Here is a 27,701-nt window from a genome sequence, read left to right as displayed (position 1 = left end):
TATGTATGTGAAAGATAATGCGTGAATACTACGTGGTATATATAATATGTAGATGCTGTAAAAGTGTGTGGGATGCTTTTCATTCAGTACAGCAAAGAGGTTGACTTACAGTGCTCGGGCAATACAGGTATTCTCTACTTATGTCCAGTCCTCTAAATGACACAGTAAATCATAATACCTGACACTGAGGTGGATCATTTGTTAATTGCCTCACAAAGGCACCTCTTCCCATTTGCCCTTCTTGCCGTATTAAACCAGGACAGCATTAATATTGTAACAAAGTCCCTTTCACAAAGATATTGTACAGTACGTACGCCTTCCAGGCTTTAACTAAAAATAACATAGAAAATGAAATTATTTACAAAACAATAATAAAACTAAGGAAATATATTACAAAAGGAGCTAAAAACATAAATGTACAACATCAATAGATACCTGACACACTTCCCAGGCACTTACGATGCAAGACAGACAGACACATTTAAGTGCTACAATCTATGGCAATAAAATAGAAATATAACACCATTTACAGTTATTACTCTGGATTTCAAATACAATAACCCTTAGAGAGTAAAGTAAGAGTACCTTCATTTAAAGTAAAACTACTGCATAAAGCTCAGTACACTAGTGGTTAGTAAAAATGGATCTGAACACAGACTGGCTATACAGGTCAGTTTGACATCACAGATTATCTGTTCCTTCAAATAATGTCTAAGAAAAAAAAGACAGTGGGATAATATCAACAAAAGGAACATATACTGCCATGAGGAGAGCAAGGCATGCTTACACTTAAACAAGCTGATTAATGCAGATGTAATTTCCTGGGTTTCAGCTTTACACTGAAGTAATCTAAAACTTAACATTTCAGATCCACTCTTTTCCGCTTTCCTTTGGTCTGAATCCATCCCACATCCTTTGACTTGTGTCTCCACTGACTTGCCTTTCATTCAGAGGTCATTGTTGCAAACAATGAGGAAACAAGACACCGCTTTCTTTTTTTTTTTTTCTAGCTGGCCCATTTCCCTCTCTTATTCATCTGTTTGACGGATTGTCAGTCGCAAGAATTAGTGCTCTGGATAAACACAGTGTCTCCTATAGATTGCTCCGTTATAGTTATTGAAGCTACAATTCCAAGTGTAGTGTTGATGTAGTAACTGTTGATTGTGTTACTACTAGATACCCTGAGGAAAATAAACAAAAACAATACAAAATCCTAGATTATTTTTTTGTTTTGTTTTATATTGTGATCATTGTGTATATGAGTGTGTTTTTCTTGGAGCTGCTAGTTTCTGCATGCTGTTTACTGATGAGATAGTATTTCACCATCTATAACTAACACTGCAAATCATATAATGTTAGGCATACTTTTTAGACTCAGAGTCACCTTATACTGACTACTACTAATAATATTAAACAGTACATGGTCCCCTATGTTTATGGCAGTTTCTTAAGTTTTCTGGAAGAACCAGAGTGTTAATGTATACACGATCTCTGTGTGCGTATGCATGTGTGGTATGTTTGTATAGTACATGCATGAATGGTTACATACTGTAGGTCTGTGTTTGTATGTACAGTACATGAGTTTATTTGGTATGTGCACTTGTCTACCTATGTACATAGAGTATACATGTTCGCTACTGAGGGAAGTAAATTCCACATCCGTCCTTTTCTGGGTCACTATGAGAGAATCAGTGTGGGAGCTCCTGTGTTATGCAGATAGGCCTGAGAACAGAATGGAGTCATGTTCCATCGGTCAACAACCTGCCCCACAGACCACCTAGTTGGCCCCTTAGTCCAGCCAGCAGGTTTAGAGCACTTGTTGGAAAAAGGAAAAAGTCTGCGGACATCACTTAAGACCAAGCTAAAGTGGAGTTTACTCCCACATGTCCTGCAGTTCAGCGTCTTAAATCTAATGTTCGTGTTTTAGAATAGGACTGAATGGCTGAGTTCGAACAAGTCCAAGCAAACGTCTCATCTCAGGCTGTCATATTTGCAAAGATCCAGATACTCTGTGGCATGCATGCCTCCTCCGGTAACAGTTACAGACACAAGCCACTTGTCACCCTCAAAAAGGTTCACGTGGCATGTGAATAATGTTGCTTGTCGAGTATGGCGTGGAGACATTCACTCCTCTTTGGTAGCATAGATTTGAAAAGTGACATTTAGAAGTACAACACTGGCGTATAAATGCTATAAATAAGGGCAGCAAAGTCTAAGCAAGTTTAAGAATGACAGTTATGAAGCAGGGGTGTAGAAATGAAAGAGGCAGGTATCCACTAGAACATTAGTTCAAGACCAACTGTCGCTCCACATGTACTTAGGTCATAACATTGTTGGATTTTAAGGCATGTGAAAAGGCAGGTTGACATCCAGGCTGAAAATGGGACGATTTTATAGCAGAGATAGATGAGAAAATGAATCACAAGCACTTCTTGAAAGCAAAACATTTGGTTTCTTTCGAGTGAACTGCGTTGATATTGGTTGAAAATTTTCTGGTTTCTTGTATGTTCCTGTTCTTATAAAATAAAATGCTTGAACTGGAACTGATCATCACCTTCAGCGCTGGCTTGATAAGTGGTCTGAGAATTTTGGAATGAGGGAGGCCATGGATTAATACGAAGGTTAAGGTTCAGGTGCAGATATCACTGAATGTATATCACACTACAGATGTGGCAGTTGGCTTTGCAGTATTGGGGCTGAGCACCAGACTCTGGGCGATGTCTTCACGGTTGATCTTGCGCAGCGCTGTGCACAGTGTGTCAATGCTGGCACAGTCCTTGCTCGCCCAGTCAGATAGGAGTGCACGAACAGGATGCTCCTCTTGCCGGAAAGTTGCAATCCGCTCTTCCTCGTATCCTAGGAGGCCTGCCAGGTTGCACCAGTCACTGTCGTCCATGTGGTTGCAGTTGTCTCCTTCATTTCCTCTGAACAGTAGCTTCTCTACTTTCTCTCTGGTGTGAAGAGGAAGGAGCAAACAAGGCTCTTCATCCATGGTGACAACTGCAGAAGGAAAAATATTCATGGCATTTACATGTGTAGTATATTATTTACAGTCACCTCATGACTTCCTCATGTGACCTACATCCTGTTCCTGATCTTTCACTGTGGCTGTAAACATGTACTTTTCCTACAGCATCTACAATTTGGACTAACTGCATAAATCACTGGATAAATGAGCAGACTGATGAAAGAATCAGTATGGAAAAATATGTAAACCTGGACAAAACTGGGTAATTATTGTTTTCTTTTCCTCGCACTACATTGTTTTCTTTCATTACAATCCACTGGGCAAACATGTGGTTTTCAAGGTCTTAAATTCTCCAGAACTGGTTTGTCAGGAGCATGTGCTGCCAAAAACCACATGTTGCAACTCTGTCAGTGTTGTAATCCTTGTTTAGTGATTTGCTACAGTAGCTTTGAAAGGTTCCTCTGAAGGTAAAGTTGGTGAAGCCAGTAATTGTCTTATTCCTGAGGGAAAATTCTTCTCTATTGATTAATGTGATGGGACAGTTTTAGGGTGCAGTGTATGATTAAACTCAAGAGCAACACAAAATTCAGGTTTCCTATTTGTGACGTTAAATGTATTTGTGGAAAAAGGAAAAGAGGAGAAAATTCCATTAGCACAGGGATGTCAAACTCATTTTAGTTAAGGGGCCACATTCAGCCCAATATGACCTGAAGTGGGCTGAACCAGTAAAATAATAACAGCAGAAAAAAAAGTAAAATTACATTATAATACTGTTTATGTCTACAAAGTTTAATTAAAATGTGAATAACATGAACAACCTGAATTGTGTTAAGAAATGTATGTAGTGCAATTTCAACAATATTATGTCTCTGTTTATCATTTACACATGTAAATTACAACTTACTATTACACAAAACGTTTACTAACAGGCAGAATATTGGTAAAATTGCGCTGACTTCTCCTCAGGTTGTTCATATTTCTTCAGATTATTCAAATTTTTTGTGAAAGGATAATTTCTAAATGTAAACATTTTCATGTAATTTTCCTTTTTTTATACTGAAAGAAAGAGGAAAATTTGCAGTTTTCATTATTTATAGATTGTTATGACAGTATTTTACTGGTCTGATCCACTTTAGATCAAATTGGTCTGTATGCGGAACCTGAACTAAAATGATTTGCCATCCTTGATTATTAATATCTTCAGTGTAATTTTTGCATTTCACAAATTCCTCCCCCCGCCCTTAGACTGGATCCTTTGGCAGGCCGCTTTTGGCCCGCGGGCCTCATGTTTGACATCTGTGCATTAGCAGATGGATTTAGCTTCAGATAAACACTGACTTAAGTGATGACATGCGCCCACGCCCGATTTAAGAACAATAGTTTGATAAATGAGAACTAGTGCCTCTCTTGTTATAGAAGGAGTGTCTTGTGTGTAGATATCGTTACAGGTGTGTATCAGTGTTACCTGTCTGTGCCTGAGTCTGGCCCTGCTGTTCCTGAAGACTTTGACTGTCCACAGAAATGCCGCTGTCGCTGTGCAGCTTCTCGCCCTCAGGTGATGGTGTCTGGTTCTGGTTGGCCGTGCAGTTGTTGGCCCCTTGTTTGTTCTGCTTACAGCTGTTCCACCTGAAATGAACCAGACAAGGAGACAAATGAGCCTCATCGCCTAAGAAAACAGCCGGAAATCCGCAATGATAATATGGGGCATAATTGTAGGAATCTTCTGTTCAAGTCATTTTTCTTGGATGAAAACAACCTCTAATTAACCTTTACAACCTCACAGACAAATAATAATAGTAATAAACCTGCATGAAGTGTTTATTTTCATAACTAATCTGTAATGTCTGTGGTAAACACTTTCACAACCAAACATCTCTCAAATAAAGGATTTAAGTGTGTGCTAAAAAAAAAAAACAAAAACAAAACAAAACAGTGAATTAAGCCAAAGATGTTTAGACTAAAGGCAAAAGATTTAAATCACTGAAAAGTCACTGAAAACCAATCGTATCAGTAACATTCTCCCAATGATTACAACAGTTGGGGTTCAGCGGAATGGATTTTGTTGCTGTAACAGAAAAAAATTGTTACATGTTTGCTGAGAGAGGTGAGTTTTACTTTTGATATTGACAATAAAGAAGAAAAAATATGTAAAAATTGTGTTTTTGGTCCATGGTTCGACTACATGACAAACTAGAGCTGCCATCAATGGACCTTATCTGTAGTAACACCTCATTTCTCTCACAAAAGGATTATTTTATATTATTTTAAAATGTTAGTTCTTAGAAGGTGGTGGTGTAATTTGCTAGTCTATGAAGAAGAAGATGTTGCAGTTCATCACAGAGGACATCTGATTGTTATGGAATTAACAGTTTGCACAAAATAGTAGTGTATTCACAGAATGGAGTCACTTCTCCCATAGGATTCCGTTCATACAGATCAGCCTCTGGTTCCCCTCAAAGACCCAAAGGCACTGACATGTTTGCAACTACAGATTAGTATCTTGCCCTCTTTAGTCTAAATATCTTTAGTTAAGCTGCCCATACTGTATTTTGTAACTAAAAAACTTGGGAACCAGGTCAGAGGAACTTTGCCACCTTAGATTTCCTATTTTCGACAACACTTGTTATTCCACTGAGTATACGCTGATTCTGCAAACAGAACTTGATAAAGAGCACATGACTGAAATCGTACAGATCAGAGGATCCTACTGGTGTGTTTCCTTTCAATATATCTTTTTACTTGACCTCTTCTCCATCCTTACCTCTTAAAGATGATGAAGGCCACTAAACCGACCACGACAGCTGCCAGGATGGAGCAGTAGATGGGGATAAGTTTGTCGTTCAGACCTTGGTAAATTGGTTCTCTGGTGTCGCCATCCGTTGTGGTTGTTGTGCCGTCTGTAGGTGGTTCTGGAGGGGTGTCATCTGAGAAATCATCCATGGGTATGGAGGAAGTCACAAAAGGTACAGTAGACGCTAAGGGAGGAGCTGTGAGGAACATTTGAGGAAAAGGATTGTATGAGTTTTCTGAATATGTAAAACCATCAGAAAAGGCCAACACAACAGTGACACAGTATTTCTATATTTCAGTTATAAAATCTTTGCAAAATTGTTTCTATTTCTGGCCAATTTTTTTAACCTTCACTTAACCAGGTAAGTTAGTTGAGAACTGATTCTCATTTTCAATAATGACCTGGATATATAGAGACAAACAACCAATCACTCTCACATTCACACCTATGGGCAATTTAGGTTAACCAATTAACCTACTAGTGCATGTCTTTGGATGGTGGGAGGAAGCCAGAGTACCCAGAGAGAACCCATGCAAACATGGGGAGAACATGCAAACTCCACACAGAAAAGTTCCTGGTGTTGGATTGATCTTGCTATCAAGCGACAATGCTTTCCACTGTACCAGCCTGCTGCCAAAGTGCTTTAACCCAATATGTAATATATGCGAATACCACGTATCTATTATTTTTTGTTTCTAATGTGTAAATGATTGATGTATATGTCGACACGTAGAAGACTTAGGCTCAGTTGTGTCCAACAGATGCTTAAAAGCCTCTCTTGTGATCCTCTAATGCAGCAACATTGTTAAAGGAGGGATATTTAGCTTTTTAAATGGAATTATGCATTTTAAACAGTTTCCTGTGGTCTACATAAACTGTAAATGCTATGCTTGGGTCTGAATTCTTCATTAATTCAACTCCACAGGTCAATCTTCAATTCATTTCTGAGTAATGACACCAGAAAGGTCGTTTTGAGCGCTGGCCCTTTAAATGCAAATGAACCACTTCACACCCCACCCCCTCCAGGCTGTTGGCTGTGCTGCTCTGTCCCGTTCAACCAACAACTGAACATTTTAGGTAATCGGCTTGAAGTTTGGACATATTTTCACTATGGACTACAACCGCTGCTGCTGAGAAACAAAAACAAATTAAGAAGGAAATGAAACAGGTTATAGAGATCCACTCGATTTTTGTCAAAATGAATGTAAAGATAACTTTGCAGCACCTGGAGGGTTCAGATTCAAACTTTTTGAACTATTAGGGTCCAAATACACAAATGAATGTACCAAAGACTAATAAAAGTGGGTTTAGCAAAATATGGCCCCTTTAATACAATATGTAATATATGTGAATACCACGTATTGATTAATTTTTGTTTCTAATGTGTAAGTGATTGATGGATATATAAGTAGACATGTAGAGGACTTGGGGCAGAATTGTGTCAAAAGATTCTTAAAAGCCTCTCTTGTGCTCTTTTAATGCAGCAGTAGTATTAAACAAAGGGTACTATTAGATTAGGACTGCAGCTTCCTAAGTTTACCAAATTCAGTATTAGAGTCGACACAACTGGAACCTTTTTTTGTCATATCAAATTTTATTGAAGGTCTTTTTTAGTCTCCTGAAGCATATATCACTAGCCTTGTAGCATAATTGCCTTCATCATATTTCTGGCCAAATTGGGATATCTGTGTAACTTTCCTTTCCTTCCTTTTGCTACTTCATTTTTTGTAAAACAAAAAAATGACTTAGGCAATTATACTATGAGGATACCAATATCTGTCTCCTGAGTGGCTAAATTCTACATCATATCCCCCAGATGCTTGCAGACTTTGTTGCCAGCTCTACCCGAGAGATTCCATTCTTTAAGCACAACACTGTTTTTTTGTCTTTGCTGTAGAGCCAGTATAAGCATGAATGTTGCAAACACATAAAACAGTCACTAATGCACACACACAGATGACACACATCCCACCATCCCACATCACTTGGTCATTTCCCTCCTCTCCAGGGAGCCATTAACAAGACTAAAAGCAACTTTGTCCATCTAGTCCAGCCCACTTTCCCCGACCATTAACGCTAAACGGACATGTTCACTCCTCACCGCGGATGTGGAAACCTATCCTCGCCTGTCACTTACTTACAGTTACTCACATCATCAACAGGAAATCATCCTGTTGGCTTCCAAGGGCTCTAAATACCTCAGGAGAGCCACAGAGTGCGAGACATCCATTTTACACTAATGAGGTGAAAATATTTTTAATGAGAGCTTATGTAGATGGATGTACTTGGGGCTTTTAGGTGAAGGAATTTTGTCACAAGTACTTCATGACACTCTCTGTAAAACAAATGCTATACTGTGCACTGAATGGAGTTATTATCCTGGAAGCCCATCATTCTTCATCTTCAACCTTTAAAGTCATTGATTTTTTGAGCATTACTAAAAATACTCTGTCTTATGATGATGGTGGTGTCATATTGCCCCAAACCCTGAGAGGAGAGATGTTCACTGCAGAGTTATCTGCTTCCCTGTGCCGGCTTTATTTGACATGTGGAAACAGTATTCACACCTGCGTCTGTTATCCAGTCAAATTCAAAGTCAGATGATTGAAAATGAACTTATTCTAATGATGCTGTTATCTGTGAATTACATTTGTAAGAAACACAAAAACAAATCATCTTCTGATCAGAGGTGGATAAAGTCGCCACAAACTGTACCCATGAAAAGTATATTCAGATGATGATAATAGTAACTTAAGCCAAAGTCATGACTTCTGCATTAAATTTAATCTAGTGGTGTTTTTTTTTTTTTTTTTTTACAGTTTTCCGATTACATATAGCGAAACAAATAGAAATAGGTGTCTTCTAGTAATAGATCAACAAATCAGTAATGAATTTTATATATATTTATACAGTCACAGGAAAAAATGATTAGACCACCCTTGTTTTCTTCAGTTTCATGTTCATTTTAATGCCTGGTACAACTAAATGTACATTTGTTTGGACAAGTATAATGATAACAACAAAAATAGCTCATAACAGTTTAATTTCAGAGCTGATATCCAGCCATTTTCCATGTTTTCTTGATAATAACCAAAAACACTTTAGCTCTTACATGAATAGCTATGGCATTGTACTGTCAAAAACAGTGCTTTTAGGCATTCCATGTTTTTTTTTCTGTCTGTCTTAGTCACATGATACACACAGGAGTTAGTACCTGATTGCATAACCATTGTTTCTGATGACTTTTGATGGTCTAATAATTTTTTCCACGACTGTATGTATAGAAATAAGATATTTCCCTGTGCATCTTCATGAATGATTATTACATTTTAACATATAAAGGCTTCATTAAGTTTTCATATAGTTTAGACTAATTTAAAATGGACTTTAGACTGATCAGAGAAACTGGGAGACCTGTATGTGAACATTTAAGCATACAATATATTCTGCCACAAACATGTCGATGTTGGAAGGCGTTCAACTTCAGATTTCAGAGCAGTCGGAGCAAGTTATGATCTGCTTGCATCAACGGTAGATGCTGTTGTGGAACGTGGCTTCTGTCCTACATATGACCGGATTGTGAATGTACAGTTTAAGTTGACTTTTGAACATTATTGTTGTACAGCGTTGATTCATTGCCTGTGAATGGCACACTGCTTTCAAATCTCGGTTGTCTTCAGACTCTGTTTTGTTAAGATGGGGTAAGTTAATGAGTTTACTCTGTTAGATTCTGATATAACTGTGGTCTGCTCTGGGTCAGACTATGGAAAGCGAGGGATGTATGTTGAACAATGAGAGAAACAACTGAATGTACTCAATGTATAAAGATAAAATCAAATGTAAGACGAGGAGAGCAACCTAGTTTTTCTTTTTCTTCCTTTTTATTGTAAACATTCTTTATGATGCTGAGTGATGCACACTTCTGTGGTAAACATCATTGAATAAAATGGGAAAAGAAAACCCCATTATTACCCACTTCAGCTTCTAAAAATGCACCCTTTTCTTGGATAACTGCACACATGACCATCAGCACCATCACCACCATGACTTGTCTGTCTCACCCTTCTGGGCTGTACTTGCCCCCGCAATACACACACAAACTAGAAACCAGATACCGTTCATTGACAGAGATCTTCTTTGTCCAGCCCACATGCCCCCTCACCATAATTTCATCTGTCAGTCTTCTGTCTGCACATGTTACTGCCATCTATACCTTTGCTCACTTCTATTTCCTTTTCCATCAACCTGTACTTATAGGTGTAACCAGCTGTAACTCTTGTCAACAAACCATTTAATATAATTATCGTTGGCCATCATTTGTCTTCTAGTGGAATTACTGGAACTTTCCTCTTGACTTTGTCGGTTAATGATTAACTCATTACTAGAGATCTGCACATATACTTTCTAATACTTTAAAGAAGGTAGGTTTCACTCCCTGTGTGGTATGAGTGTGTATGTATTCAGTCTCAGTGTGTGTGTTTATGAGTGCGGTAAACTGCAGAAGCCACACCTGAGTCATCATTCCAACCTTTTGCAGACTCTTGCAAACAGGTGTTGCTGCTTTAATACTAACTTTTAATTTCAACACAAAGGACAGGAGAGGTTTCCAACTCAAGCAAGTGTTGTTTTTTTATTATATGTCATTACACCTGAGCACAGCCACAGCTACTGCCAGGACCTGCCCAAAAGATAAAATTCAATGTGAGGGAAAATTTTATAGCGATATGTTGTTACAACAAGTACAAGTACGGGGATTATGGCAATTATTGATGAATGGTGCCAACCCTTTTCTGCTGCTTTGTTTATGACGTTTGAAATTTATTTTATTTCAACATCTCCTCCTTCTTGCGCATCTTTCTATTCTCCTTGAGGCCACTGGCTCTATGCCTACCTTACATGACCTATCTAATTTTTAAGCCCACACTCTCTACACCGAACACACCCGTCTTCCTGTTTGTGACTTTGTATGGGGAGCATGTGTCCGCACGTCTGTGCCTATGTTTGTGTGTGAGAGTGTGTGTGATCGTATGTGTGTGACTGCTCTGCGGCAGAATGTGATCAGCACTCGTAGAGGTCAACCAGAGAAACCTGAGAATGCAGAGGAGTAACTCCATCGCTTTTATCGACCAGGACACATTCTCAGCATCTGTTCCTTCTTGCTGCTCTTTCAGGCTTTCTTCATCTGGTTCTTTTCTGCAGCTCTCAATTTATTCTTCTTCCATCCCGTAGTGCTGTCATTCTTTTCTATTTTTGAATTAATTTATGATGATGTTTTTCTTGCTTCTTCATTTCTACCTCATTCTTTAATTCATGCTTGAGTCAAAATGAATAAACTAAAACTACTAAATTCTTCTTGTTTAATGCCTCTTGCTGTTATGTAAGACTAAAATCTGCCTGCATGTTCACTTTCTGCATCTTAACTACAGAAATGATTGAAAATTTAAGTTTTCTTGAAACAGAAACAGAAATATTGCACCAAATGAGCCACACCATCCAAAATTCCCCCAAATTTCCTATTCATTAAACAGTACAATAAATCAATTCAAGGCAGTTGCTGCAGATAAAAAGCTAACTGTTGCTGAAAAAGTGGTTTAACTTGGCAGAGGCACACCTCTCCAGACATAAATCCTCATGAGAACAAAACCTTGACTCCCTGAGGTGAACTTCTGGCAGTTAATGAGCGGCACGAGCAAAAGCACAAGTGTTGTGGTCACCCTTGGACTGGAGAGGCTCATTCGTGCCAAATCACCTCCTAAAAATTTCATCTGGAATGTTGAGGGGCAAATTCCCCTTGAATGGCGAGCAACTTCAGGAGGTTGAATCATCTCCACAAGGGGACAATTCATGGCTGGCAGCAAGAAAAGTAGAAACATACAACTTCAGAACCTCACTCATTATGACAATGCGTGTACTATGTGCAGCAGGGAGCAAAAGGGTTAAAAAGAGAAGGTCAGCTGTGGCCATAGAGCCCGAGTCGGTTGAGATACAAGTCAGTAGATGTACAGAGAACAATCTAAGGCCACACAATGAGGGCCTGTGTGATACAAAGACAGCTAATTGTTTAGTTGGACTCAGCTTGCAGACACTTCACATTTATTAATGTGGTAACGCAGGAATGCAAGAAGAAATCAGGAATGTTGATGGCATTTTGCCCTTTATTGTTTTCCCCATTAATCTCCTTCTCTTTATATGCCTGTCAAATGCTGGCTGGCAGTGCACGTGCACCATTCGCCAGCAAAAACCAAAACCCTCCCCCTCATTCATGACTTTCTCTCTCCTCCTTTCTCTTTCTATCCAGTCCTCATTTCCTTCCCTCTGTCTTTCGATCTTGATTTAGTTGACGTTGTCAGGCTGTGAGTGGTGTGCGTGGGTCTGGTTAGCAGATTTTGCTTTCTGATTTCTGGAGGGCAGCCCTTCGATCGTTAAGGTCAGCCAAACTCAGGAAGGAAACGACTCCCCCCCTCTACTTACCTATCAATTCAATAACCAAATGCACTTGGCCAAATCACTCTCCCCTCCTCCTTTAACCACACCCAACTGACCTTCATCCTTCTATATGCTGTCTCTACATCTGCAGTGTTCAATAAATCATCTTATTGATCTCAATCTGTTTGTAAGAGCAGGAGCATCTAAGCCATCTGCATGTACTGCCTGTGTGTGTTTTCACATCACCCCAGAGTAATCCTTTAACTTCTGTTTGTGCATGGATGTGTGTGATTATATCCCAATTTCATGCGTGACTCAAACCTCAACCTTTTGCTTCTGCTGACATTGAATCAGGAACCTCTATACACCGTAGGTCAGCCCACATATGTGTAGCCAAACCAGGAAGAACAAGGTGAGAGCCTTTAACTGAGGGCTCATGGCCAATACCTCAGGCTGATAAGAACAGGCAGGGACTACAGTACTCCGTCAAACTTAAGCATTGCTCATTCAGGTTTAAGCATAGCATGAAAAGGCCCTGTCACAGTGTGTTAGCATGGCTGGCCACTCCTACTGATAATGAGTTTGTGAAGCAATCTCTGTCTTGGCTCAACCAAGGACTCTTAGAAAAAAAAGTGGATCTAGCCGCTGTGATGTGGTGTATGGACTACAGTTTTGAAGTACCATGTTTAGCATTTGGCTTTTTAGAGCTTCAAATGAACATTTATGGATTAAGGGGTAGGGAAATACAAGGGGTGATACTTGAGCAAATGTTACTTCTAAAACACTGATATGGTGCAATGTTACACTTCATTAAACATTTGCTTAACAAAATTATTTGAAAGTCATCTTCAGTGTAGCATCTTAGCCAGAACTACAGTAGGGTTGACTGTCAGGAAATTAACATGTCACCATTACACATACCAGAGCATGCATAAAAGCAAACAAACCAGAACAACTTGGGAAAAAAAGCACTTCAATGAAAACCCATTGGAACCAGCCTTTTTTGAGTCTGTTTCTTTTTTGGTCATTAACAGTATTGCACTTCCACAATCGCTTCACGTAAAAACTTCATTACCATCATTATCAATCATCTTATTAGCCATATTACATGCAAATGTCAAACCCAATCCCAAAGCTCTCCCTCTACAATAAGGGTCAGTTACACCTCCATCTATTGATAACACAATAGGCATCACTTTCAAGAACTGGCTAATAATGAGAGTTTTAATCAATGTCCCTCGCCTCAATGTTGTTATGACCCGTGAAAGGATTGTGAGGATTATGCCATGTTGCTCAGTGAACATCCCCAGGGGAAACTTATACTGCTTGATCCTTCTCCAAAGACCCCCTCCATGTACAAGCTTCCCATGACCTTCAACCTTTGGCCTTGCTTGGCGGCCTACATAAGAGTGGAAGTCATATCACACTTCTTTAGATAAGCATCTTGGCCTTAAACCGTCAACTCTGTGGGTCTAGCCTGACAGAATCTGGCCCATATTAACATGTTCTACCTTCATAGAGTGATGAAGAGAGTCAGACTTTCCCCTCATAAAACTAATAACACACCACTAGTCCGGTTGGTGGTGTGAAAGGAAATTGGATTTTCACTCCACGTATCAGCTGAGCATGTATCCACATAAAGGGATGTTAAACATTCACAAGGGAATGTTCACTCCAGGTCCACTGTCAAACATAATCCAACTGGTAACAACAGTAAATCTATCTTTCTTTGTAAATATGGCCTAAAGTCTATTCAATGAGATGTTCTTGTCCATCTACCTTGAGTTAAACTATGTCTCTGATGTCTCAAGTTACAACTTGTCTTTACACGGGCAGTGGCCTTCTGCGTGTTCTTTCCCTCCACCCTCCTCACTGTTTAGCCTTCAGGCCTGCGTCGCCTGGCTCCACAACACTAATGGACATGGACGTCTGGCAGCGCTACAGATTTGTAAATACTGATAACACTTGAGCTTTAGTAAAATGATTAAATCAGAAATAAAGAGCACATGATTGGGTTACAGGGGGAATAACATATGATGATGAAGCCCATAAACAGTAGGCTATGGGCCATCATGGCTGGAAATACAGCAAAGTCACATTCATCATGACATATACAGTGTTGGTTATCTAAAGGATGTTTTAAGGTTTGAGTTCTGGCTTCTTTTATCTTGATTTTCATCATCATGAATCATTCGTGTGCCCTTCTCTCTAAGGATACAAGTTGATTCAAGTTGCATTAAAGCATCATCCTCAATGGAAGCTGCAGGACCATTTGGTAGAATGACATCAATACATGTTGTGCCTACTTCTGTTTATCAAATAATTGTGCATTTGTGGTATTTTCCCGTATTCTTATAAAACCAGGCAGTTGTGTTTATATTACATCATAATCTCTGTGAAGACCGCTGTTACTCAATATTTGGAAATTCTACTCCAGTATGATTAAAATAAATCTACTCGTGATTATACAGATTATGCAACATATAGAAGAAAAAAGAAAACATCACACACATCATAAGATTTTCTAAAGCACCAATTTTATCACACTGTACAACAGCTAAATTGTTATTTCTTCATGCAGTGAATTAGCATATTGTGTAACGATAGATGATCTGGCTGAAACTATGTCTAATGATGACCAACTGTGTGACTACCAAGTAGTGCAACGTATGCAAAGGACAAATCTACATCAGATTCAGTATCTGTTTTAGTCATTAGCTTCTGTAGGAAACCCCAAAGGCTAAACTGAAAGCCCTTCCAGGCCAAATGGGATCATGGGAGAGGCACAAAAGATTCCCTTTAGTTTGAGACTCACTCTGTCTTCAGCACTGTGATAACAGCACCCTTCAAACCGCTGCCCCAACTGGCTGCATAGCTGATCAACAGTCTCCTTTTATTGTCAACTCACAAAAGCGTTGATTTAATCTGCAAGGCATCAGGTCATCGGAATGAGCACTGACTGCAGTCATAAGGAATTTGTGATTAGGAGTGTGATACCCACAGGGTTTCAATGAAATAGAGGAAATTCACAGATATGACCTTCTTCTAAACCCTCAATACATACAAAGACTTTGGTCTTTGTGTCTTTGGATGGGATGAGTCCATACAGACAATGTGACAAGTTTTGGCATGGCATTTAGTTCAGTGTCCCAACAATGTGTATAGTGTCAGACTGAGATGATGTGACTATGAGCCTCACAATGTAGATGTCCAGGGTGTAGAGCTGTCTGTACAGTGAATGTGCACTCAAATAAATCTTCTCCATTGTGACATTGGCAGAGGCAACCCATCCCTCAACTTTACTGGCTGTGCACAAAAGTTCACAGTAAGCCTGCCCAGTGTTTAGATAGGGTCGGCCTGAGCCCATTTGCATTATAGCTAAACCACGACTCTATGAACAACTGAATTAACTGTCTTGTTGAAAGAATTTCACTTTTTCTCTGTAATACTGAGGACAACAGTAATGAATGTCTTTTTTATGTCTTTACATGCAGTTTCTAGTCATAAATCTTAGACATTTTGAACATAGCAGTTGATTATTGTAGAGCCACTTCACTGCCAGTTACAACTTTTTAACTCTAAGATTCCCGCTCTCGTCTCAGTACAGTGGATGGATATGTGATTTCAATGAAGGGAGATTGTAAAACTGAACATAAATGTCTTTTTTTTTTTAAGTCAATGCTAAGTCCTAAGTACTCCTGATATTTCCAAAACCACATTGTGAGCAGTATATTTCTTTCTTTTCTTGTAGGTAAATGTTTTTAAGCATTTTAGGAAAACAAACTTATGCTTCTGCTAGCACAGTCAGAGTTTAATAATTCAAGGGTCTGCAGGTAGATTCACCACCACACATTAGGGTCAGAATTGATGATTTAGAGAGATTGTTGTTGTATGAGACCAAAACACATAAAAAACAAAAACAACTCTACATGTCTTTGTGAGGAGAATCATCCATGCACACACCATAAATATAAAATAACAACTTGGGGATTTATGAGTGCCTGAGCATCAATGTTGTTGTAAAGGTCTATGTGAGATACATTTCATCATCTGCTTTAATTTCTATGAAGGTTCAGATAAAGCTGAAAACTGGAGAGTCAGAGCTGACCTCACATGTATGACAAACTCAGAAAAGACACCATGTTCAGTGTAAACAGAACCTTGTACACATCTTCAAGTACATTCTGTTTATCAAGGGCTTAAGTTGGTACATGTAAATACTTGGGCTTGAAGTAAACATTACAAAAAGCCCCTGTGAGTGATTGGTCTTACTTTGGCAGACTGTGTCAGTGATAGACGTGCACGCTTGTAACACCTCTTCATCATCACAGGTGGTGCAGGGGATGCAGGGCTCTCGAGAGCTTTCCTGGTCTGAGTACGTGTCCCCGGTGCATTCCTCGCATATGGTGTCGTGGTCAAGCTCACAGCTGTACAGCATGCCATAGCCTTCGGCACATTTAGTGCAGGACACACACTTCCCCTTGATTCGATCCAGGTAGTAGCCGTAGTTGCACACACAGATGGCGTCATTGGAGTCGGTGCAGGGCGTCTCCATGCGGAGCAGACCCTTGCATTGTGTGCATTTTTGGCATTTTTCTGTGTGACTGAACCTTTCTGAGAAGGTTTCACCTGGAAAAAAGAAAGAAGAAAAGGGTCTTTGAAGTTTTCATATGTCAGATGGTTGCTTCTCTGGTTTTGAGTTGCTTTCAGTCTTTTTATGTCAACGTCCTCAGGCCAAATGTGTGTGGTTTACAGAGCCTTTTTTGTCTTTCCAATGACTTCTCTTTCTGTTTACAGATTTGAAGACCACTTTTTATGACATTATCTAATGTTCTTGATTTGTGCAATGCTCTCTCTGTGACTACATCCCAAAGGTTAACCGAAAAATTGTTCATATTCATCCTCTACTTGTCTTCAGTCGGTGTCAGCCAAGAGTGGCACTTAGTTCTTAATAGCACTGTATCATATCAAACACTATGTATATTTGACTTTTTCAGCTTGTAGGGTGTTTACTGCGTATCATCTGTCTGAATGTAAGTAATGCAGTTTCAGTTGGAATCACTCAGTAATCGTCAATCAATCAATCATTGTGTCAGTTACATAGCTGAAACTGCGGGATAATTAGCAATAATTAGACATTTGTATCCAGTCTGTCCAGTCCATCAATCTGTTGTATCAAAGTGAAGAAACCAGGACTTGTCTTTCCATAGTTGCAATAACATGAGTAACAATACACTAAATGAGTGACACGTGTCAGTTTTAATTCTTTAAAATGACGAACCAACAGTAACATAAATCACATACAGTATGTTTCATATATGGATTGTTTGCCTAAGACGTTACAGGACAAATATAACTGCAAAGGACAGAATGGGTATAGTATGTTGTTTTATGGAATTGTATTTCGGCCAGATACAGAACTGGGAAACACACTAAATTATGCAACAAATCCATTTGTAAGAGCAGCTTGTCTGTCTGTGTGTGTGCAAGAGAGAGAAAGATGTGGAGAATGAACTGTTATCTCAGCTTTACTATCATTATGTCTAATCTATTGACAACAATACTGTTTACGGCACACATTTTATTTTGAGACTAGGACTGAATCTAATACTTTTATTATTGATTGATGGGCTTGTTATGGCTCAACTACAAAATCAGGGCTGTTAAAGGGTCACAACTGCACTGGCTTCTATAAATTCCCTGTTTTGTTTTTTTTTTGTCCAAAAATCTGAAACAGGAAGATTTGAAATATATAACCAGAAAACACAACCATACAGTAAATGTTCACATTTGAGAAGCCGGAAACCAAGAGGGACAAAAAAAGAAATTTTGGATAATGGCTTGCAAATGGCTTAACAACTAAACTATGTTGCAACAAACAATAGACCTTTGGCATGTACTCTCTATGAAGACTTTTTGTGCCTCAGTGTCTCATAGCGTATCAAATGTTCAGTCTGGGTAACTGGCCCACCAACCTCGGTGAATGCTCTGATGACACTGAGATTAAAAGAGAGATGTGGACAGATAAATACTGAAAGAGAGACAGAGACCGATGAAGAGACTAAAGGAGGCACAGACTGACATTTGAGAATAACATGAATCCTTGAGTGCATTTCAGTCCTACCCTGATGGTGTGAAACTTTATATTATTGTTTAATTATGCCTCTCTGCTGTCCCTCCCTTGCATGTTGGCCTGTTGCTGTCCACTCTGCCCATTATCTGCTGGAACACACGTCCCTCTCTAAACAGACACACACTCAGACTAGCCCTATCCCCCACCTCAACACGAGTGCTCTCAGAGCCATTATCATAATGCCATGCATCAATAATGCAAGTCAATACATTAATAACGCTAGCCTGCAGCATGGGGAAGAGGAGAGGAGGGGGTGGGAGGTGATAGAAGCAGAGGGAGGTGGATACAGACGGTCTAGTCCTGGCTCAGCATATCATATCATAACAGTGCTTTTGCCTCTGGTCTAACATTCAATCCGTTGCTTTGTTTTCAGCAACCATAAAAGGATCTCTGCCTTTATCCGCTCCAGCTACTGCACATGTAGTGAGACGAGTGTGTGTTGGGTGCATGCGTGGGAGGAAGCTGGAGTGTGTGTCGCTTTGTGTGCCTGTTTCTAAAGAGGACGTTAAATTTTTAGTGAAGAGGATCTTAAGATTTCTGCTCCTGTTCCCATGTGATTAAATGAGTGTTTATCCCGACATGTTTGTACATGTTGGCATGTGTGAGGATGAACAATTAGCTGATGGCCCAGAAGTTCTCCTTGTCTCCATTCCAGCTGTACTTGCTCTGTTTCATCTCCACTTATCTGTTCATTCATCCAGCCTCCGTCTGCGTGTGTTTTCACTGGCCCTCCTTTTTAGCACATCAGCCACACCAGCCAATCAGCCATCTGCACAAAATGCACCCTGAACGCTGCTGCTATACGGACGATTTGCAAGCACATACTTGAGATACTGCTAAGAAAATAAAAAGTCATTGAGTAAAATAAATAACTAATCTGATGACTGATGCTTTAATACGTGTTATTAAAATGCTGCTGCAGTCTCACACTTCAGCTTTATCAGCCTGCAGTACAGATAAAATCAATAGGTTTGTCATGTTCTTTATATATCTGCATCGTGATGCTGTCTGATGGAGTGCTTTCTACTTTGCATTTGTTTTTCCATGAGTTAGTGCAGAGCCTGGCTTTATGACAGCTTTGAGAGTCTGACAGTGTGTTTGTTCATGTCTGAGCAGAACAAGATCCCTGAGACTGAAATTTATCACCCTGAAACACTTGACATTGTGCAATAACAGTGCAATTCCACACACACACACACACACACACACACACACACACACACACACACACACACAAAAACATTACGGAACATAATTCTATCTTAAAATCTGACATCTAAAAATACAGGGAAAAAAAGCACAATGATGAATCGAGTGTAATGTTTTTCATGAGGAATAAACCTCACAAATGTGACTTTTGATCTGGGACACATTTGCCTACACATACTGTACATAATTACAGAGAAGAGAAGTCAGAGAAGTCCTGCAGAAGTACAAATAAATCATCTTCACGTCCACATTGCTTCTCTGACTTCTCTCATGACCTGAATCTGATTCTTTTCCTGACTGCAATGTTTCTTCTCCCATGGTTTGCTGTCCATCACTGACCCATTGAGGTTTTACTACTACTTCCTGGTTGCTGTACTACCAGAGCTCTGGGAACAGTGTAAGAAGCAGCAATAGACCAACCCTAGCCTCCGCCTGCAGCCTGACCTTTGACCTCCCAGACTTCTTCTCTGCGCTCAAACAGAGACATACCCAGACCTTAAATATCCTTTGGAGCTCTCAGTAGTGTTTACTAAATCACTAATACACTGCTTGGCATCTTAATCACAATGACATAACAACTTGCTTAATGTCTTCCATTGCCTTTTTTTTCTTTCTGCAACCACATTTGGAGAAGGTCCCACTCTTGTATCCTCTCAATATCATTGCCCTCATAAAGTCTTTCTGACCAGCACTGCGTCTCTCCCTACATGGTCAGGGCCACGAGGAGGGCAGCAATGCTGAAGCACAGATTAAGTCTCAGAGTTAGTTTACTTCTAAACATGCAGCTGAATAAGTCAGTGCTAGGCTTAAAACAGCATCTTTTTATGGTTGTTTCACTTTTCACATAACTATATTGATGCTATTGTTGACAAAGTATTGATGTCACTGATGTTTTTTTTTTGTTTGTTTGTTTTTTTTTACAAAGTTACAGCTACGTACTCAGCTGTAATGATTCAAACATTGTTTTTTTTTTGGTATATAAACATTAAAAACATCATAAGAATATGAATTTTATACACAATGTTCAAATAAAATGTAATTGCACGGTTTTCAGAAAAAATAAAGATGAGTACATTTTTCATGATTCTCCTAATATAAGTTGAATTTTAGGCCTTTTATGCAGTTATTTCATGTGTTTCTTAGATAAGAACATCTAAAAAAAGGGGTGTCCAATCCTGGTCCTTGAAAGCTACTATCCTGCATGTTTGAGATGTATCCCTCTTTCAACACACCTGATTCAAATGATAAGCCTCTCATCAAGCTCTGCAAAAGCCTGATAATGACTGTCAGGTGTACTTTAAGAGGGAAACATCTAAAACATGCAGGATAGTAGATCTCGAGGACCTGGATTGGACACCCCCTCTGGTCTAAAAGAAGTTTGACAAAACAACTATGGGGTACTGAAATGAGATCAGTAAAAACCACCATCTTGTCCCAGTTTAGTCTCTGCATTAATTTCCCATAACACTATTTTGGATCTTGAACTGTGTAGTCGTCTATAATCATTCAGTGACAGTGAATACAAGTTCGGATGTGTTTGTGGTTGACATGTCTTGTGTTCCCTTTATTTCATGTGTTATATTCTTACTCACTGTCAACACAGGGGGTGCAGGTGGTCTGTGTGGCTCCACAAGGTTTGTCGACACCTTCCCCGGGTGGACACTGCTTGCAGCATTCCCCACTGGTCGTATACTTGCCCGACAAACATAATTCCTTATTGGCCAGGGTCCCAACCTGCCAGTAACCAGAGAGACAACACAAAGTGAGAGAAGCAAGGGTGTGTTCACATTTAGTGCCATTTGTAATGTAAACCAAAATTGCTGTACGTGTTTCTTGCCTTAACCCATAAAGACTCACTGCTACTTTTGTGTCAGTTCCCAAATTATTTTTTCTTGCTATTTAACCTGTCTTGAGTGATTTATCACCATTTTCCACCATTTTCAGTGAAAATCAGGTTTTTTTTTTTTTTCTATATTTAATGTACTGATCATTTACTTTAATCATCATGCTGAGGCAACATTTTAGGAATATTATTTCAAAAACAGAGAATACTGAAGAAAAAGCGACTTTTTCAGTAAAATATATCATTAACCAAACATAAACCAAGTGTCTCCATCCACTGTCATTGATCCAACTCCATGGGTTTTACTGGTGAATCAGTGTTGTAGAAGATGACGGTGTTTCCATGTTCACTACAGAGCCTCTGAACGTCCAAATGGGTCATATCTGATGACCATGAAAAGATGACAAACTGTATTTTACACCAATTATTTACATGCATTGAAAGGATTAGTTCCGGGTCGGTGGGGAGTCTTTGCCCCAAGTGGAGGAGTTTAACTATCTTGGGGTCTTGTTCACGAGTGAGGGAAGGATGGAGGGTGAGATTGACAGACGGATAGGTGCAGCGTCTGCAGTGATGCAGTCACTGTACCAGTCTGTTGTGGTGAAGAAGGAGCTGAGCCGAGAGGCAAAGCTCTCGATTTACCGGTCAGTCTACGTTCCTACCCTCACCTATGGTCATGAACTTTGGGCCATGACCGAAAGGACAAGATCCCAGATACAAGCGGTCGAAATGAGCTTCCTCCGTTGGATGGCTAGGCGTATCCTTAGGGATAGGGTGAGGAGCTCAGTCACCAGGGAGGAGCTCGGAGTAGAGCCGCTGCTCCTCCGCGTCGAGAGGGGCCCGCTGAGGTGGCTCGGGCATCTGTTTCGGATGCCTCCTGGACGCCTCCCTGGGGAGGTGTTCCGGGCATGTCCCACCGGGAGGAGACCTCGGGGAAGACCCAGGACACGCTGGAGAGACTATGTCTCTCGGCTGGCCTGGGAACGCCGCAGGGTCCCCCCGGAAGAGCTGGAGGAGGTGTCTGGGGAGAGGGAAGTCTGGGCATCCCTGCTTAGACTGTTACCCCTGCAACCCGGCCCCGGATAAAGCGGAGGATAATGAATGAATGAATGATAGGATTAGTGGATCAGCAGGTATTAAATATTTCAAATCAGTAGATGGGTTTGGTCACCATGTATCTTTGGGTCTTTATGGGTTAAAGTAATATCAGCACCATGCATTTCAACAAATTTATCATGTGCATTATCTTAGAATTTCACAAGTCGAAGTAACTGATGACAAAATAAATAGTGTTCCCAGGGGAAGAAGTTGTTTTTTTCTTGCTGTCTCTTTAGATTTATCTCAGAACAACCAAACCAGCCTTTCCCAGCGTAAGGGTCAGTCTCTTGCAGGAAAGATTGTGAGATGATTTATAAGATAGAAAAAAGACTATGCAGATTTCAGCTGCTTGAAATGCCATACTTATGCAAACCTTTCCTTTTCAGTTTTCTATGTTATGCAGGACTTTTTTTGGGCTTCACGCCACTGAAAATATTCTTAACTGAATAAAAAGGAACACTCATACTTCGGTTGAACCTGGACCTGCGACTACAGGTCTTGGATTTTACAAAACCCATGTGAACCATCCATCTGTACCCTGACTTGACCCTACACATACTATGTATATTTATTCTAATCCAACATTAAGTAAATATTAGAAACCAGGCAGAGCTGGGATATGTCTTCTCTGCACATGTGCATACCTACTGATTTACATAGTGTAATCAGTGACAGGATAAGTAATTTGTATACCAATGCGTTTTATATACAAGTGGAAAAGTGCGCGCACACACACACACTAAAGCTGACATGCCTGAACCTGGATGGTGGCTGATGTCTTTATTTATGTGAGACCTTTGAGTCTACGAGGCCCTTTGCATTACGTCAGGATCAGGCTAATTCTGTTCTTCTCACACCAGTTCTTTTAATCTTCTGCACACCTTGGCAAAAAAAAAAAAAAAAAATCTGTCAGTCACTGAGACCACTGGCCCCAAAGAAGACACGAAAAGAGTCTGTTTTTAATTCTTTCCAGACACATGACGTGGTTGCTTTTTTTTTCAAACTTCTATTTCCAAGGTTCAGTTGTAACAGCTGATGGAGAAATTGCATATGGGTCAAAACACACTATTCGATATCTCTCTGACGGGACATTTTAGAGACAATTTGACAGATTAGTGTTGCTAAATGACCCATATTTTTACTTTCAAATTTATTTTTGTTTTAGTCAGACCATAAGGGATTATCCAAAACAAGGAGCTACTTTATACTGAAATAAATGTTGGAATGGCCATCAATTAACCCTTTCATGTATAGTGGTCACTACAGTGGACAGTTATTCGACACCTGTTCTCTTGTATATCCATGAATTTTGTTGTTTTAGTTGCATATCAGCCAACACAGTGGACACTTATGCATCATCCCATACACTGCAATTCATACCATTACTATAACTTTATGGTTCTTGATAAACCTGATCTGCAGTAATATGTTTGAGTGTTCTTTTTGTTTTTGTTTTTTTTTTTGCATATCATCTCCATGAAGAGAGTAATAACTTGTATTAGAGTATGTTAAAATCACACAAAACATCAGATTAGCAGCATTAAAAATGTTTTTATTTCATAGTTTTCTCACAGAATATCACTTTTTGATATTACATTCTTTGCTTCAAAAATTAAACACATGGTGTCCAGCTGAGTGGACATTTTTGTATCTCCATGAAAAATAAGTTAATTGAAGAAAATTTCAATCACACTGTTTTTTTTTCATGCCTAAATAGGAATAGGGGGGGAAAAAAATCTTGACTAAGTTTCCAGTAATTCATACATGAAATGGTTAAAGTTTGCTCTCTGACGGGACATTACTGTGTTTTGACTCATATCAGACTACAAAGAAAACTGTTTCTACCTACATCATCTAGTAAGAGGAGGGATTTTAGAGTAGAACACTGATTCTTGACCTCACTCTCGAGCAACAAGAGCAATTTTTCTGCTGAGTGACTTGGATATTGTTGACTGACATTTTTTTACCCACTGAGTGTTTTTGGAAATGCCTAAATACTTCTTAACAGTGTTTTTAAGTGTATGTTTTGGTGAGGGTGTATTGGGGGCGTGTTAGCATGAAGGTGGTACTCTCGACATAAATCGTCGGGCGTTGAGGTTCAGGTGTGTGTGGAATGCTGCCGACAAAAGAGGGGAGTTCATGAAAACTTCATATGTCCCTCCAGGCACCTCTGAGTCAGCTGGCACATGTGTGTATGTGTATGTGCGGGCAGGTGTGCATGCACAGACCCACACACACTTACAAAAACTCACACACACCTCTCTCTTACCCTTGACGGTGTCACGGCCCATTCGCATTGAAGTCTCTGGTATTCAATTATGTTGTCTGTGTTCTAGAAGGTACCTACAAGCCTTGTGGGGAAACTTCTGACATGAATTAATACATGACACGTGCCTGATAACATCTAAAAAATCTGCAGTTTGCCCTTTAAACAAGAATGTTTTACAAAGCATTTAGAAATTCTTTGTAATTAGCATCAGTTGAAGGTAATATAGGTTCACATAACAGGCCTGAAACGACTTTTTTATTGTCTTAAGCATATTTAAGAGAAAATTCTAAAATCTAGATGTGATCTGAGATGTTTTCAAGGTAAAACAGACATGATAGCAATACCATACGGGTAATAAAAATGCAATGGAAAAAAAATTATATATCTACCTTTATTTATTTATTTATTATTTGTTTATTTGTCTCAAACTTTGAAGTAAAAAAGAAAAAAGAACTATAAAAAACAAGAAAAACAAGAAGTCAATTACATACGCACCCATCAGTGGTCATTAATCACAGAAAAAGTAACAAAATACAATAAATTTAACATAAGTGTATATATGAATCACCTCATAAACACATATTGAGAAGGGACAGACAGAAGCAAAGGCTTATCTAGTCCTGCCCCTTCCTTACTTTCAGTGTCAGATTCAGAACCAAATATATTTCCTTCATCGACTATTTATCACATTAAATTAGATAACAATAAATAAGTAGTCATAGCACCTTTGTATTGGTTGTATCACCATTTAAAGACTGACATTTTGGAGTTGGATTTTTATGTATTCCAGCAGTAATAAACATGTTGAAAAGTTCCCCTCCTGTGCCCCAGTGCACCCTCTACCTTATGCAACGAGCCATTTGAGATGAATGAAAACTGTCACCACATGCACTAATCCTTCTTCTCTCCCTGAACTACCCCCTTATAAACTGTACACGCCCATGCATTTGCACACATGCATAAACAACACCCACATGTGAACAAACCTGTTCTGAAATGTCTGAGTGACACTTTGAAATGATTCCAACTTCCAGCATTTGGCTAGTTTTCATTTTTGACCCTTCTTCTTCTTCTTGCTTGGGGTGTGGGTGCAACACCATAACATCTTAAAGACTGGAAAGTGCATCTCTAATGACTGCAAAGTTGTGCATACAGATGAATTAGAAGGTAATATGACTGGACAGAAAGGATGTGCAACACTTAGCAAGTTGTAGCTCGACTCGCACATTTCCTATAATTGGTTTTAGATGAGAGTTTCAGGTTTGCACTGTTCAACTTTAGTCAGCCAGTTTCCCTGAAGCCAAAGCTAGAACCAGATTGATTGCACACTTACATGGGCAGGAACACACATATGCTCAAATAAATGTGCAGAAGCATCTGGACACATAACTTCAAAGCTCCAACCAATCTTACTAATGCCTCAGTCAATTTTCAGTAGGAGGCACTTAACCTCTGGACCTCAGCCGTCAGCACTTGTTAAGCCATTAGAGTTCCACTATACCAGCCTTCCAATAAGGTCTCATTTACATCCAGACATGGTTCTTGAACTGCTGTGGGGAATACTAGTGGCAATGACATTAGAGCTAATGCCTTCCCAAACACTGCTGAATCATCTGTTATGAAGTAAGAGCAAGAGACTGACAGGGAGAAGGAACGAAATACAGAGTGATGTGTGTGTGTGAGGTGAAGCAGGAGAAGAAAAGTGAGGGGGATGGTTCAGGCTGTATCAATATTGCATGCGCTGAGCCAGCAGAGGATGCATACCCATCAGTGGGAGCAGCTGTCATGTATCAGTGATGCAGCCTGTTCCAAACCTAGGACCATGACAAGCCTGCTTCAGTGTGCAGTCCTGATCATGTCCTGTCAAACAAAACCAAAAAAAAAAAAGTATTTCTTAAACCTGCATGGGCTCAAGAGAACAAAAGATTTTAAAGGGAGATTATATCCTTCAGAGCTGTATCCTCTCAAGATCTCATGCTTGATGGGATGGATTAATTTGGTGCCATCTTCATTATATTCATAGAATCATGAAGAAAAATACCTCCCAAAACCCCTCATCTGTTAACACGTGGTTAAATGGTGAGCTCCTCCACAGAGGCCACTGCGACATTGTTATTGTCCTGCTGTCTGTTGGGCCACATGTAACTGAGAAGGGTGGAACTACATATCCAGCTACTAAAGCTATAGAGTATCACCCTGAATGGCTGCTGTATACATCCGCTCTGCTTTACATTGTCCTATCAGACTGGAGACGGGACAGGTGCAAAGACACAGATTTAACGCCTTTACTTCTGCAGCAAATCCTTAAACACACACCAAAAAGAGGCCACACGCGTAAAATAGAGTGTAAACCACGGCCTTTAAATTAAATGTTAATGGATCCAAGCCATAACTTTTTGTTTGTTTGTGTGTTTGTGTGTTTGTTTGTTTGTTTGTTTGTTTGTTTGTTTGTTTGTTTGTTTGTTGGCGGGGTCCTGTTTCTGATGAAGGATTAAAGATTAAATCTGCAAAATAATGTAAACTCTTCACAGATTTGTCATTTTTACAGATGCGCAACTGAGCGCTCAGGTGTTAACGCGCAGCATAAAGCACTGACAGCAGGTTATAAATTAGATCAAAGTTTATTTAACAGTCTACTCACCACTCCAAGTAACACTGTTATCAAAACGGAATTCATCCTGGGTCTCTTTTGCATCTTCCCAGAGGATCAACGACCGGATGCAGCGCAGTATAGGATGCGGGTCTCAGTTATTTCGAAGTGAAATAAACTCGGCTGTCATCGCTGCGTCCGTGCGTCTAGGCTTTGGTTTTATGTCACGGGGAAAACAAACTCTCCAAATGTGCGCTTTGGAGTCTGTATCACAGCCGTAAGTCAGTCAGCGCGCCTCGGACTGAAGACAGATCCAATCCGTGCGTAAAGACTGGTCCATTGGATGATCGGCTCACAGAGTCGGTGCGCACGTC

At 39.7% G+C, this 27,701-nt stretch overlaps 1 protein-coding gene across 1 annotated transcript; it reads right to left on the bottom strand.

Annotated features, from left to right (window-relative positions):
- Positions 1 to 27,701, bottom strand: ngfrb (nerve growth factor receptor b). Its single transcript, XM_030122345.1, has 6 exons — positions 27,379 to 27,701; positions 21,120 to 21,261; positions 16,458 to 16,814; positions 5,730 to 5,955; positions 4,434 to 4,594; positions 1 to 3,000 (listed from the first exon to the last, which is right to left on the bottom strand). The coding sequence occupies exons 1-6, from the start codon at positions 27,430 to 27,432 to the stop codon at positions 2,657 to 2,659; spliced, it is 1,284 nt and encodes a 427-aa protein (XP_029978205.1). The 5' UTR covers positions 27,433 to 27,701; the 3' UTR covers positions 1 to 2,656.

This window comes from Sphaeramia orbicularis, chromosome 19 (assembly GCF_902148855.1).
Source record: "Sphaeramia orbicularis chromosome 19, fSphaOr1.1, whole genome shotgun sequence".
NCBI classification, from domain to species: domain Eukaryota; kingdom Metazoa; phylum Chordata; class Actinopteri; order Kurtiformes; family Apogonidae; genus Sphaeramia; species Sphaeramia orbicularis.
Note: the sequence above shows the minus strand (reverse complement) of the source record. Positions and strands in the feature narration are given on the sequence as shown.

Coding starts and splice junctions, on each gene's coding strand:
- ngfrb (XM_030122345.1), bottom strand. CDS start 27,432: ATGCAAAAGAGACCCAGGATGAATTCCGTTTTGATAACAGTGTTACTT. Junction 21,262..27,378: donor TAACAGTGTTACTTGGAGTG/GTGAGTAGACTG, acceptor GGTTACTGGCAG/GTTGGGACCCTGGCCAATAA. Junction 3,001..4,433: donor CCAGACTCAGGCACAGACAG/GTAACACTGATA, acceptor TTCCTTCTGCAG/TTGTCACCATGGATGAAGAG.